We start from the raw sequence: 14,408 nt of genomic DNA, 5'->3' as shown, positions 1-14,408 counted from the left end.
GAGATGGGATCTTGTTCTCTTGCTCAGGCTGAACTGGAGTGCAGTGGTGTGATCGTGGCTCAATGTAGTCTCAACCTTCTGGGCTCAAGTGATCTTACCACCTAAGCCTCCTGAGTAGCTGCGACTACAGGCATGCCTCATCATGCCTGGGTAATTTATTCTTTTTTTGTAGAGATGGGATCTCACCATGTCTCCCAGGCTGATCTTGAACTCCTGGTCTCAAGTGATCCTTCCCCCTCAGCCTCTCAAAGTACTGGGATTATAGGCATGAGCCACCACGCCTGGCCACATTTATTTTTATTATCATTATTATTTTTGAGACAGGGTCTCACTTTGTCACCCAGGCTGGAGTGCAGTGGCGTGATCTCAGCTCACTGCAGCCTCAACCTCCTGGGCTCAAGCGTTCCTCCCGCCTCAGTCCCCCTAGTAGCAGGGACTACAGGTGCGCACCACTATGCTCAGCTAATTATTGTATTTTTTGTAGAGATGGGGTTTTGCCATGTTGCCCAGGCTGGTCTCAAGCTCCTGAACTCAAAAGGATCCGCCCATCTTGGCCTCCCAAAGTGCTAGGATTACAGGTGAGTCATTGTGACTGCCCCCTCATTTCCTTTAATTATGAATGCAGACAATAAACCACAGGTAATATCAGCACTATCTTTACTGCTAGTAGAAATCAGACTAATCAGGTTATTTTACGGTTGTAGATGATCTTTAAATTATCGCTTTCACTCATCACTACTTTAAATTAAGGACTTATAGAACTGCTGCCATACTGCGTGATTACAGCTTTCCTGTCTGCAGATGCTCATGTGATGGAGCTGGGCAACTATCAAGTAGCTCTGCATCTAACAGTCACTCAGCCACCAAACAGTGATAGTCACAAGGCTCTCCCACTGGGGACCAAGATATTTATGCTGCTTTCCAATATTTCCTATCTGCAAAATTCCCTGCTGACATATCTGAAAAAATATGTCTACGTATCAATCCCTGGAGAAGTTTTATAACTCCCAAATTTATTTCTATCACCATAGGATCAAAGTGTATCATGTATCAGAATCCTTTTTTATTAATATAAATCGTATGAAAAATGTTGACCTAGCCAAAGGTAAATTCATTGATCTTAAAACAAAACAGTTACTATGACTGGAGTCAAATTTGAAAAGTCTTGGGGAATTCTAGTTGTCCTTTAGAGAAGCTTATGATTCCTTAAAAAGCAAGCTACAAATGTGTTTAGGTACATTTGTAAGAAAATACCTTTGTAAATCAAGATTTTCTACACCAATAACCATCAAAACAAAAACCCAAAATCAACTAGATGTTTAACTTGACATACATGTTGCCTTGTTACAGACTACCTCATAATTTAATGTTCTTAAGCCAAGCATATTATTATGTAATATCTAGCATACTAATGTCCTAGAAAATAAAATTCAACTCTAACTTGTTTAGGATTTAAATGTATTATTTCATTATTTAATGCACTGATAAAGACATACATTACTATATCACAAATTTGTTCTGATGTTTTAGTAACTGTATTTCAACAAAGGTGGTTTTCTCTTTGATCTTATGTACTATGTTTTATACATTTAAAAACAATATTCCAATAAAAGGTCCACAGTCTTTAGACTGCCTAAGGGCTCCACAGCAAAAAACTAAGTTAAGAACTTCTGCCCTAGACTCTCAACCAAATGTGACAACTTTAAGACAAGCAAAGTAATAAACCAATAAACACTTCTTTGCGCCACATGCCACAACTCACTAGCTCTCCCCACTTAGTTAAATGTTCACTAGAACCCAAGGAAGACAAGAGTTTTAGCACTAAATATGGCCACTGATACAGACTGAAATATTTGATCGTTTGTAACTTTCTCAACTGCAAATGTATTGCACTGCCCAGAAAGCCTTGGAGCCACTCACCGTCAGTAGAATGCACATGGGAGTTACCAATCTGGTCCACCAGCAACATGAAAACGAAGCCCAGAACGAGGGAAACACCAATATAGGCATGCAGCTGTGTGTGGTCGTGGCTGTGCTCATGTTCATGGACAACTGATTTTTCTGCTGCTTTGTCTGATGCAATCACATTATGTGTTTCACTCGCTTGGTGGTGTTTTCCTAGAGCAGAATAAACCATAAAGAGAAAATATGTTTTTCCCCTAAAAACATTTTCATGTAGGAGTTTCCATTCTTTGTATTTCAAGCTCTACTTACTTTACTGTAAAGACATCCACTTTTTATATTGTAATCCAGCCAATCATTAACTCCTTCAACTTAAAGTTCATGATGAAAAAATTCCCAAATGTCTTCTGCCTTTGGCATGCAGACCTTCTGACTGCCTATTATTCTCAACACCTGGGAAGTGGAAGCAAATCACCATGCAAGAAAGCAATCATATTCCCAAAGGGACACCATCCCCAAATATTCCTTTATCTGAGAAATTCATGCCAATCTCACCAGAAAATACACTGTTTTTTCTGATGAAAACAGGCAAATGAAGAGCAGTAACAATGAAAATAATTGCAATCAAATTCATCTAGTTTATACCTAGGCTGAGATAAAAATGTCAAATAAGGAACAAATTGAGTAGAAAATTTTTAGCTTTATAAAATATCAGCAGACAATTGCCAGCAAGAAACCAAAAGGGCAGAGCAGTTTAAGAGGCACATCCTTCAGTCTAAATTCAGTTCTAGAAATATGGAGGTTGGGAGACTCTGAACTGCAGTAAATGATACCTGGCCAGTTGATAATCCCAGTTTACAGTAACATATTTGTCATTTAAAACATAAATGCTTCAAGGCCAAAATGCTTATCTTTGTTATATTTCATGAATAGAGAATAACATACTAGACATTTATCATTTATAATCAGATTAAGCAATTTAAGCCTTCTTTAAAAATTGAGACAAGGTCTCATCTTTCACCCAGGCTGGAGTACAGCAGTGGTGCAATTATGGCTCACTGCACCCTCGACCTCCCGGGCTCAAGCAATCCTCCTACCTCAGCCTCCCAAGTAACTGGGAAACCACAGGCAAGTACCACCATAACCAGCTAATTTGAAAATTTTTTTGTAGAAATGGGGTCTCCCTATGTTGCCTAGGCTGGTCTTGAAATCTGGGGCTCAGGTGATCCTCCCACCTCGACCTCCCAAAGTGGTGGATTACAAGTATGAGCCACTGTGTCCAGCCTAGAGATCCTGTCTCTTAAAAACAAAACAAAACAGGCCAGGTGCAATGGCTCATGCCTGTAATCGTAGCACTTTGGGAGGCCAAGGCGGGCGGATCACGAGGCCAGGAGATCAAGGCCAACACGGTGAATCCCCGTCTCTACTAAAAATACAAAAACTAGCTGGGTACGGTGGCGCGTGCCTGTAATCCCAGCTACTCAGGAGGCTGAGGCAGGAGAATCGCTTGAACCAGGGAGTCGGAGGTTGCAGTGAGCCGAGATTGTGCCACTGCCTTCCAGCCTGGCAACAGAGCGAGACTCTGTCTCAAAAAAACAAAACAAAACAAAACAGTTTCACAAAATAATATCCAACCTTACAACAGTTACAATGTACTCTTCTGTTTCTTTCTCTGTCTCTCTCTCTTTCTTTTTGAGACAGGTAAGGCCCTTTCACCCAGACTAGACTACAGTGGTGCAATCTCAGCTCACAGTAACCTCCATTTCCTGGACTGAAGTCATCCTCCTACCTCAGTCTCCCAAGAAGCTGGACTACAGATGTGAGCTACCAAGTCCTGCTAATTTTTATATTGTTTTTGTGGAGATGGAGTTTTGCCATGTTGCCCAGGCTGGTCTCAAACTCCTGAGCTCAAGTGATCCGCCCACCTTGACCTCCCAAAGTGCTGGGATTACAGGCTTGAGCCACCGTGCCTGACACTATTCTTATGTTTTTGAGACAGTCTCACTCTGTACCCAGGTTGGAGTGCAGTGGCATGATATCGGCTCACTGCAACCCTGTGCCTCCAGGGTTCAAGTGGTTCTCATGCTTCAGCCTCCCGAGTAGCTGGGTTTACAGGTGCATTACATGGTGAGTTCTTGCAAGATCTGATGGTTTTTAAGGGGCCCTTCCCCTCTTCATTCAGCACTTCTCCTTCCCGCAGCCTTGTGAAGAAGGTGCCTTGCTTCCCCTTCGCTTTCCGCCACGATTGTAAGTTTCCTGAGGCCTCCCCAGCCATGCTGAACTGTGAGTCAACTAAACCTCTTTAATTGACCTTTATAAATTACCCCGACTTCAGGGCCTTTTGTGGTTACATATGAATTTTAGGATCGTTCTATTAAGGTTTATTTGGCTTACAGTTCTGCAGGCTGTCCAAGAAGCATGAATCTGAGGATCTCAGGAAGCTTCCAATCATTGCAGAAAGGGAAGAGGAGTCAGCACTTCACAAGACGAGAGAGGGGAGGGGTGCCATGCTCTTTTAAACAACCAGTTCTCTTGTTAAATTATAGAGGGAGAACTCACTCATCAGCAAGGGGATAGCACCAATATGTGCATGAGGGATCCACCCTCATGACCCAAACACCTCCCACCAGGCCCCGCCTCCAACACTGGGATCAAGTTTCAACACTAGATGTGGAGGGGACAAATATCCAAACCATAGCAAATGCCACTGGAATTATGACAGGGGTTGCATTAAATCTGTAGATCACTTTGGGTACTATGGATATTTTAACAATATTAATTCTTCCAATTCATGAACACAGAATACCTTACTTACATTTTCTCCAATTTTTTTAATCAATGTTTTATAGTTTTCAGCATATAGATCTTTTACCTCCTTGGTTAAATTTATGCCCAAGTATTTTATTTTATTTTCTGATGCTATTAATATTTTTTTTTAAATTATACTTTAAGTTCTAGGGTACATGTGCACAACATGTAGGTTTGTTACATATGTATACATGTGCCATGTTGGTGTGCTGCACCCATTAACTCCTCATTTACATTAGGTATATCTCCTAATGCTTTCCCTCCCCCTCTGATGCTATTATGAATGAAATTGTTTTCATAGTTTCTTTTTCAAGTAGTTCATTGTTAGTGTATAAAAATGCAACTGATATTTGTATGCTGATTTTGTATCCTGCAACTTAACTGCATTTGTTTATTAGTTCTAATATTTATTGTGTGTGGAATCCTTAGGTATTTCTATGCATAAGATCATCTCATCTGAAAACAGAGACAACTTTACTTCTTCCTTTCCAATCTGAATGCCTTCTATCTTTTTTGTCTGCCTGACTGTTCTGGCTAGCGCCCCCTACATTTTATTTAATGTACAGTAAAGTGACAGAAAAAGCCACAGTTAATCATACCTCTATAAAGAATCTGATACATGGCATTCCTACAGAACTGGTAAAAATGAGTGGGATAATCTATATTGAGCCATGCCTGACAATAGCAGTTTTGACAATACATCACATTTATATTTTCATCTTTGACCCAATAGTCTACCTTCCTAAACATACCAATTCTAACAGTCCAAAGAATTTTGAGATGTTTTCAAATTTTGGCTGCACAGTAAAGTGCTGCATTACCCAACAATCTTTGAAGTTCTTAAAACTTGTTTCTATAGACAGTTTTTTTTTAATGTGAAAGCTGATAATCATCTAATTCCAGTGATTTTAGAGCTATAATTACAGAAGAGTAAGAGGTTCCTTTTTAATTAGTATTTAATAATGCTTATTAAAGCATCAGAGCACTTAGTTAACATGATATGCTGAGTTCTGAAAACAATGTATTATCATAATTATAAGGTCCACAGAAGAACGAAACCATAGGCTATAGTAACATGTATACAAACGTCTTTCTTGAAGTACGAAGAAAAGTTGTTTTGGTCTACAATAAAGAAAGAGGGGGTCAGGCGCGGTGGCTCATGCCTGCAATCCCAGCACTTTGGGCGGCCAAGGCAGGTGGATCACCTAAGGTCAGGTGTTCAAGACCAGCCTGGCCAACATGGTGAAACACCGTCTCTGCTAAAAATACAAAAATTAGCTATGCCTAGTGGCAGGTGCCTGTAATCCCAACTACTAGGGAGGCCGAGGCAGGAGAATCACTTCAACCCAGGAGGCAGTGGTTGCAGTGAGCCGAGATGGTGTCACTGCACTCCAGCCTGGGTGACAAGAGCAAAACTCTGTCTCAAAAAAAAAAAAAAAAAAAAAAAAAAAAAAAGGGTAAGGGAAGAGGGTAAGAAAAGAGAGAGTAAAGCAGCCAGAACAAAATTACAATGATATGTCTAAACTCATCAGTATGAAGAAAGATGTAAAAAATCTGGAGACAGCTTAGCTGAAAGGTAATATCATGGTTAAGTTACTTCACACATTTTTTTTGAGTTACTCTTCCCAGCACTTTGGGAGGTTGAGGCAGGTGGATCACGAGGTCAGGAGTTCAAGACCAGCCTGGCCAAGATGGTGAGACCCATCTCTATTAAAAATACAAAACTTAGCTGGGCATGATGGCAGGCACCTAATCCCAGTTACTCGGGAGGCTGAGGCAGAGAACTGCTTGAACCCGGGAGGTAGAGGGTGCAATGAGCTGAGATGGTGCCACTGCACTCCAGCCTGGGCGACAGAGTGAGACTCCATCTCAAAAAAAAAACAACAAAAAAAAAAACTTCTTTAACAGGGGTATTAACATTTTACATTTTAAAAGGAATGTTGGAGACATCTGATGCTGGCCATGTTACAGTAAGCGCATTTTGACGTCAATCACCCACTGATTACAACAAAAACTGGACAAAACACACCAAAAAACAACTACTTCAGGACTACAAAAAGTAAACAATAGCAAGTGAAGGCAAGGCAGCAAAAACTTCTAGAAAAACCCTGTCTTTCTGGCCAAAGGACCAGGAAAAGAGGTTGCTAAGAGGTAGTGAAGTACAGGAAAGTCTCCCCTTTTTTTCTTTACCTCCTCTTTTTTCTTTCCTGGTCCTGCCTTTAAGGCAGCCCCATTTGCAGATCTGCATGGTGGCAACAGAGGCAGTTAAAACCCCATCTTTCTGGCCAGAGCAAATAGAAAAAGGGATCCCAGGCCGGGCGCAGTGGCTCACGCCTGTAATCCCAGCACTTTGGAAGGCCGAGGCAGGCGGATCATGAGGTCAGAAGATCAAGACCATCCTGGCTAACAGGGTGAAACCCCGTCTCTACTAAAAATACAAAAAATTAGCCGGGTGTGGTGGCAGGCACCTGTAGTCCCAGCTACTCGGGAGGCTGAGGCAGGAGAATGGCATGAACCCGGGAGGCGGAGCTAGCAGTAAGCCGAGATTGCACAGAGCGAGACTCCGTCTCAAAAAAAAAAGAAAAGAAAAGAAAAGAAAAAGGGATCCCAGTAGTCTGAAGTGTATGGGGGAAACCTGGTTATGCTGTTCTGCCTTTTCTGCTGTTACTTTCCTTTGATAGAAGCCCAAGTCACATGGAACTATGTGGTAGCCACACATGTAGTGTTGCATGCAGCCACACATGCAACACATGCAGCCAAAACTCTATAGAGAAACCTTGTCTTTCTTGACAGAGGACCAGGAAAATGGGGTCTGTTTGCAAAACAATGTGGAAGGAACACTGGAGAGGAAAGAGCTGAGGGAGGGGTTCTTTAATCCTATGTATAAACGGCACAAGTCCCAGGCTCACCCCTGAACTCAGTATACACAGGACATAGCCAAAGCAGCATTGTAAAGGCTTTGAAAACTCAGCTAAAATGAGAACCATCATCCAAAAAACAAAAAACAAAAACAAAACAGAACTTTTAGGCTGAATCTAAATAGGTTAACTTCCTGCTAAAACAAAAGAAATAAACATTCTCCAGAGATTTTGACAGGACTCAGATTCTCAAGTTATCATATTCAAAATGTCCAGCATACAACCAAAAATTACTTGACATACAAAGAAACAGGAAATTTTGACCAATTACCGAGGGAAAAGACAATCAACCCAACCCACAGATCACTCAGATACTGGAACATTCAAAGACTTATTTAAAGCAGCTACTCTAACTATGTTCTCTAAGCTAAAAATAACATACTTTTGGAAAAATAATTTTTAAAAAATAGAGACAGGGTCTTGCTGTGTTGCCCAGGCTGGTCTGGAACTCCTATACTCAAGTGATCCTCCCACCTGGGCTTCCCAAAGTGCTGGGATTACAGGCGTGAGCCACTGCGCCTGGCCTAAAGGTAAAAATTCCTTAAATAAATGAACATCCTCAGCAGAGAAACAGACACTTATAAAAAGAAACCAACTGGAAATTTTAGAACCGAAAAATATAATATCTAAAGTAGTAAATTCACTGGATGGGATCAATAATAGACTGGAAATGGCTGGGCACAGTGGCTCACGCCTATAATCCCAGCACTTTTGGAGGCCAAGGCAGGTGGATCACCTGAGGTCAGGAGTTCCAGACCAGCCTGGGCAACATGGTGAAATCCTGTCTCTACTAAAAATGCAAAAATTAGCCAGGCGTGGTGGCACACCCCTGTAATCTCAGCTACTTGTGAGGCTGAAGCAGGAGAATCGCTTGAACCCGGGAGGCAGAGGTTGCAGCGAACCCAGATCACACCACTGCACTCCAGCCTGAGCAAAAGAGCGAGACCCTGTCTCAAAAAAAAAAAAAAAAAAGAAAATAGTAGACTGGAAAGGACAGAGGAAAGAATCAGGGAATCTGGCTACAATGGCCGAGGTAAGAAGTACAAATTAAGATCACGTGGCTCACAAAGTCTAAAATATTTACTATCTGATGCTTTACAGAAAAAGTTTGCTAATCGCTCATCTAAACACATCAATTAGAAGACAGAGGTTGTCAAACTAGAGTTTAAAAAAAATGATACAACTATATGCCATCTGTAAGAAGTCCACTTTAAATGAATGGCACTGGCTAAAAATAAAAGGATAGAGGGGAAAGATATAACCATGGAAACATTGATCAAGAGAAAACTGAATGGTTATATTAAAATTAGATGAAGTAGATTGAGAACAAGAAATATTACCAGGAATAAAGAGGGATATTGCACAATGATTAAAAAGGTCAATTCACCATGGCATAGCACTCCTAAACATGTAGGTACCTAACCAAAGAGCTTCAACATACATAAAGCAAAAGCTAATAGAAATGAAGAGAAACAGATAAATCCACAATCATATTTGAAGACTTCAATATTCCTGTCTTAGTAATAGACAGAAGCAGAAAATCAGCAAAGATATAGAAGACCAAACTTGATTTGAAATTTACAGAACAAGAGAATGTACATTCTATTCAAGTGTGCATGGAACGTCCCACAAGATAAACCATATTCTGGACGATTAAAAAAGCATTTACAAATCTGTAAGTTTTCAAATCATGCTAAGTATATTTTCTCACCATAATAAAGTTAAACTAGAAATCAGTAACAGAAAGAATCGGGGGCAAAACCAAGCAACCAACCAAATTTTAAAAACCACCACTCAAAAATTTGCAAATTAAATCACACAATTCTAAGTAACACATGGGTAAAAGAGGAAGTTGCATGAAAAATTAGAAAATATTTTGAACTAAATAAAGATTAAAATATAGCACACTAAAATTTTGAGATGCAAATAAAGCAGTGCTTAGAAAGAAATTTATAGCATTAAATTCTTTTTTCTTTTTTCAGGGAGGGTCTTGTTCTTTCACCCAGCCTAGGGTGCAGTAGCATAATCATGGCTCACTGCAGCCTCAACCTCCTGGTGTGTGTGTCACTGCGCCCACCTAATTTTTTTGTAGTCACTGCGCCCACCTAATTTTTAAAATTTTTTTGTAAATACAGGGTCTTCATATGTAGCTCAGGTTAATCTCAAACTCCTGGTCTGAAGTTATCCAGCTGCCTTAGCTTCCCAAAGTACTGGGATTACAGGCGTGAGCCACCATGCCTAGCCTAAATTCTTAGAAAAGAATAGGCCAGGTGTGGTGGCTCACGCCTGTAATCCCAGTACTCTGGGAGGCCGAGGCAGGTGGATCACCTGAGGTCAGGAGTTCAAGACCAGCCTGACCAATATGGTGAAACCCTGTCTCCACTAAAAATACAAAAATTAGCAGGACGCGGTGGTGGGTGCCTGTAATCCCAGCTACTTGGGAGGCTCAGACAGGAGAATTGCTTGAACCCGGAAGATGGAGGTTGCAGTGTGCCAAGATCATGCCACTGCACTCCAGTCTGGGCAACAGAGCAAGACTCTGTTGCAAAAAAAAAAGAAAAAAAGAAAAGAAAAGAATTACATGCCTGTAATCTCAGCACTTTGGGAGGCCGAGGTGGGAGGATTACTTGAGGCCAGGAGCTTGAGACCAGCCTGGCCAACATGGTGAAACCCCGTCTCTACTAAAAATACAAAAATTAGCTAGGCCTGGTGGCACATGCCTGTAGTTTCAGCTACTTGGGAGGCTGAGGCATTGGAATCACTTGAACCTGGGAGGTGGAGGTTGCAGTGAGCTGAGACTGTGCCACTGTACCCAGCCTGGGCGACAAAGTGAGACCCTGCCTCAAAGAAAGAAGAAAAGAAAGAAAAGCAAAGAGAAGAGAAGAGAAGATAAGAGAAGAGAAACCTCAAATCAATGAGCTTTACCTAAAGAAACTTTAAAAAGTAGGAGGAAATAAATCAATTACTTGAAAGACACAACTTCCAAAGCATACTCAAGAAGAAATAGGTAACCTGAACAGTCCTATATCTATCTATTTAAAAAACTGAATTCATAGTTAATAACCTTCCATCACAGAAAACGCCAGGCCAAGATTGCAAATTCACCAATAAATTCTAACAAATATTTATGGAAGAAATATTATTGATTTTATATATTCTCTTCTAGGATATAAAAGAGAAGGGAACACTTCCCAAATCTAAGAGGCCAGCATTACCCTGATAAAACCACACATAGATGTTATTAGAAAGGAAAACCACAGGCCAGTATTCTTCATGAACAGAAACACAAAAATCCTTAATAAAATATTAGTAAATTGAATCCAGTAGCATATAAAAAGAATTATATATAATAACTAGGAGGTGGGTATATGCAAGTCTAGTTCAACATTTGAAAATCAATCACTGCAATTCACTCCATTAACAGACTGAAAAAAGCATCTGATGAAATTCAACAACCATTCAAGATAAACACTCTCAGCACACTAGGAACAGAATGGAACTTCCTTATATCATTAAAATGGCCATACTGCCCAAAGCAATCTACAGATTCAATGTTATATCAAACTACCAACATCATTTTTTACAGAACTAAAAAAAACTATTCTAAAATTCATATGGAACCAGAAAACAGATCAAATAGCCAAAGCAATCCTAAGCAAAAAGGACAAAGCCAGAGGCAACACATTACCTGATTTCAAACTACGCTATAAGACTATAGTAACCAAAACAGTGTGGTCCTGGTAGAAAAACAGACACATATACCAATGGAACAGAACAGAGAACCCAGAAATAAAGCCATATACTGACAGCCATCTGATCTTCAACAAAGTCACCATGGAGGATTCCCTAGTCAATAAATGGTGCTGGGATAGTTGGCTAACCATATCCAGGGGAATGAAACTGGACCCCTACCTTTTACCAAATACAAAAACTAACTCAAGGTGGATTAAAGATTTAAATGTAAGACCTCAAACTATAAGAATCCTAGAAGAAAACCTAGGAAACCACTCTGGACATCAGCCTTGGGAAAGAATTTATGACTAAGTCCTCAAAAGCAATTGCAACAAAAACAAAAACCGACAAGTAGGACCTAATAAAACTAAACAGCTTCTACACAGTAAACTATCAAGAGAACAGACATCCTACAGAATAGGAGAAATTATTCACAGACTACACATCTGACAAAGGTTTAGTATCCACAATCTATAAGGAACTTAAAAAACAGAACAAGTAAAAGACAACCACATTAAAAAATGGGCAAAAGACAAAAACAGACCCTTCTCAAAAAGACATATAAGCTGCCAACAAACATGAAAAACCACTCCAAATCACTAATCGGCAGAGAAGTGCAAATCAAAACCAAAATAAGATATCATCTTACACCAATCAGAATTGATATTATTAAGAAGTCAAAAAACAACATGCTGGCAAGGCTAGGGAGAAAAGGGAACACTTATACACTGTTGGTGGGAATGTAAATTAGTTTAGTCACTGTGGAAAGCAGTTTTGGAGATTTCTCGAAGAATTTAAAACAGAGCTAACATTCAACCCTGCAATCCCATTACTGCATATCTATCCAAAAGAAAACAAATCACTGTACCAAAAAGACACCACGCACTCTTATGTTCATCACAGCACTATTCTCGATAGCAAGGACATGGAATCAACCTAGTTGCCCATCAATGGTGGACTGGATAAAGAAAATGTGGTACATATACGCCATGGAATACCATTCAGCCATATAAAGAATGAAATCATGTTCTTTGCAGCAAGGTGGATGAAGCTGGATGCTATTATCCTAAGTAAATTAATGCAGGAACAGAAAACCAAATACCACATGTTCTCACTTACAAGTGGGAACTAAACATCAGGTACTCATAGACATAAAGATGGCAATAATAGAAACTGGTGACTACTAGAAGGGGAGGAAAGGAAGACGGTAAAAGGTGAAAAACTATTGGTATGCTCAGTGCCTGGGTGATGGGATCATTTGTACCCCAAACCTCAGCATCATGAAATAGACCCAGGTAACAAACCTGTACATGTACCCCCTGAATCTAAAATAAAAGTTGAAAAAAAAAAAAAAAAGAGAAACAGGGAATCCATAAAAAACCTATATCTAACCTCATATTTAATGGTGAAAGACTGAATGAAAGTAAGGCAAGAATGTTCATTTTCATCCCTAATCAATCTCATAATGGATAGTCTAGTCAATGCAATAAGGAAGGTAAAAAAAAAAAAAAAAGGCAGATAGGAAAGGAAAAGGTTAAGCTGTCCCTATTCACAGATGACATGATTATTTATGTAGCAAATCCCAAGGAATCTACAAAAAAGTGCCTATATGTAATGAAATTTCTTATATTAGAACTTTTTATATACTAGAATACTAGAAATTGAAAACATTATAAAGTATTATTTACAATTACTAAAAACATGAAATATTTAGGCATAAATCAATAAACTATCTGCAGATCTGTATGCTAAAATTACAACACTGATGAAATAAATCAAAGAAGATCTAAATAAATGGAGAGATACACTGGGCTCATGGATTCTTAAGATGTCTATTCTCCCCCAAATTTATAGATTAAACTTAATCTTGGTTAGAATCTCAGCATGATTTATTCCATAGATATTTGACAAGCTGATTTTAAAATGTTTATGGAAAGGCAAAGAATTTTATGGAAAGCCAAAACAATTTTCAAAAATAAGAACAAAGTGGGCTGGCTGGGGTGGCTCACGCCTATAACCCCAGCCAAGGTAGGAGGGTCACTTGAGGCCAGGAGTTCAAGACCAGCCTGGGCAACAGAGTGAGGCTGTCTCTATATAAACAGTTTAATTAGCCAGACATGGTGGCATGCACCTGTAGTCCTAGCTGCTGGAGAGGCTGAAGTGGGAGGATTGTTTGAGCACAGGAGTTCAAGGTCACAGTGAGCTGTGATCATGCCACTGCACACTCCAGCCTAGGTGACAGAGTGAGACCCTGTCTCAAGAAAAAAAAAAAAAAAAAAAAAGAAAGAAAAATAAGAACAAAGAAGGACTCCACTACTTGATTTCAAGATTTGCTATAAAGCTACATCAAGACAACGTAGTGCTGGTAAAAGGTAAACATACAGATCAATAAAACAGAACAGAGAATCCAGAAATAGACCAACATAAATACAGTTAATTGATTTTTGACAAAAGTGCAAAGATAATTCAATAGAGAAGGGATTTTTTTCAACAAATAGTGTTAGAACTACTGAATATCCACCCATATGCCAAAAAATGAACTTTCACCTGCATTCAAAATTATATCAAAATAGATCATAGGATTAAATGTAGAACTGAAAATCATAAAAGTTCTAGAAGAAAACAAAAGAGAATAACTTTGTGAATTTGGGCTCAGCAAGGGGTTTTAGATATGACACCAAAAGCAAAATCTCAAAAGAAGTAACTGATAAATTGGACTTCATCAGAATTAAAAACTGCTCTCTAAAAGATACTGTTAAGAGAATGAAAAGATAAGCCATGAACTAGGAGAAAATATTTGCAGAACATGTATCTGATAAAGGAGTTGTATCTAGAATATATAAAGGACTCTCAAAACTCAGTAATAAGGAAACTCAATTTTTAAAATGAACAAAATGTTTGCTATCACCACAGAAGCTATAACAATGGCAATTAAGCATATGAAAAGATGTTCAGCATCATCACAGGGAAATGCAAATTAAAACCACACTGAGATATCACTATGCTGCTATTAGAATGGCTAAAATAAAAAACTAAAACAAAACAGAC

General features: G+C 39.3%; 1 protein-coding gene across 5 annotated transcripts in view; it reads right to left on the bottom strand.

Annotated features, from left to right (window-relative positions):
• The window catches only part of SLC39A9 (solute carrier family 39 member 9), a 67,527-nt gene that overhangs the window by 18,209 nt on the left and 34,910 nt on the right, over window positions 1-14,408 (bottom strand). For 2 of the 5 annotated variants that reach the window (XM_019009827.3, XM_004055357.5), the window contains exon 3: window positions 1,921-2,118. The exons of 2 other annotated variants lie outside the window; for them this stretch is intronic. In XM_019009827.3, coding sequence (XP_018865372.2) covers window positions 1,921-2,118 — 198 coding nt within the window. Of the gene's footprint in view, window positions 1-1,920; window positions 2,119-2,214; window positions 2,356-14,408 lie in introns of all 5 variants that reach the window. One more of the 5 variants, XM_055362195.2, reaches the window with a different exon arrangement.

The sequence above is a fragment of the Gorilla gorilla genome, chromosome 15 (genome assembly GCF_029281585.2).
Source record: "Gorilla gorilla gorilla isolate KB3781 chromosome 15, NHGRI_mGorGor1-v2.1_pri, whole genome shotgun sequence".
Lineage (NCBI taxonomy): Eukaryota > Metazoa > Chordata > Mammalia > Primates > Hominidae > Gorilla > Gorilla gorilla.
The sequence above is the reverse complement of the archived record's forward strand: the minus strand, read 5'-3'. Positions and strand labels throughout refer to the sequence as shown.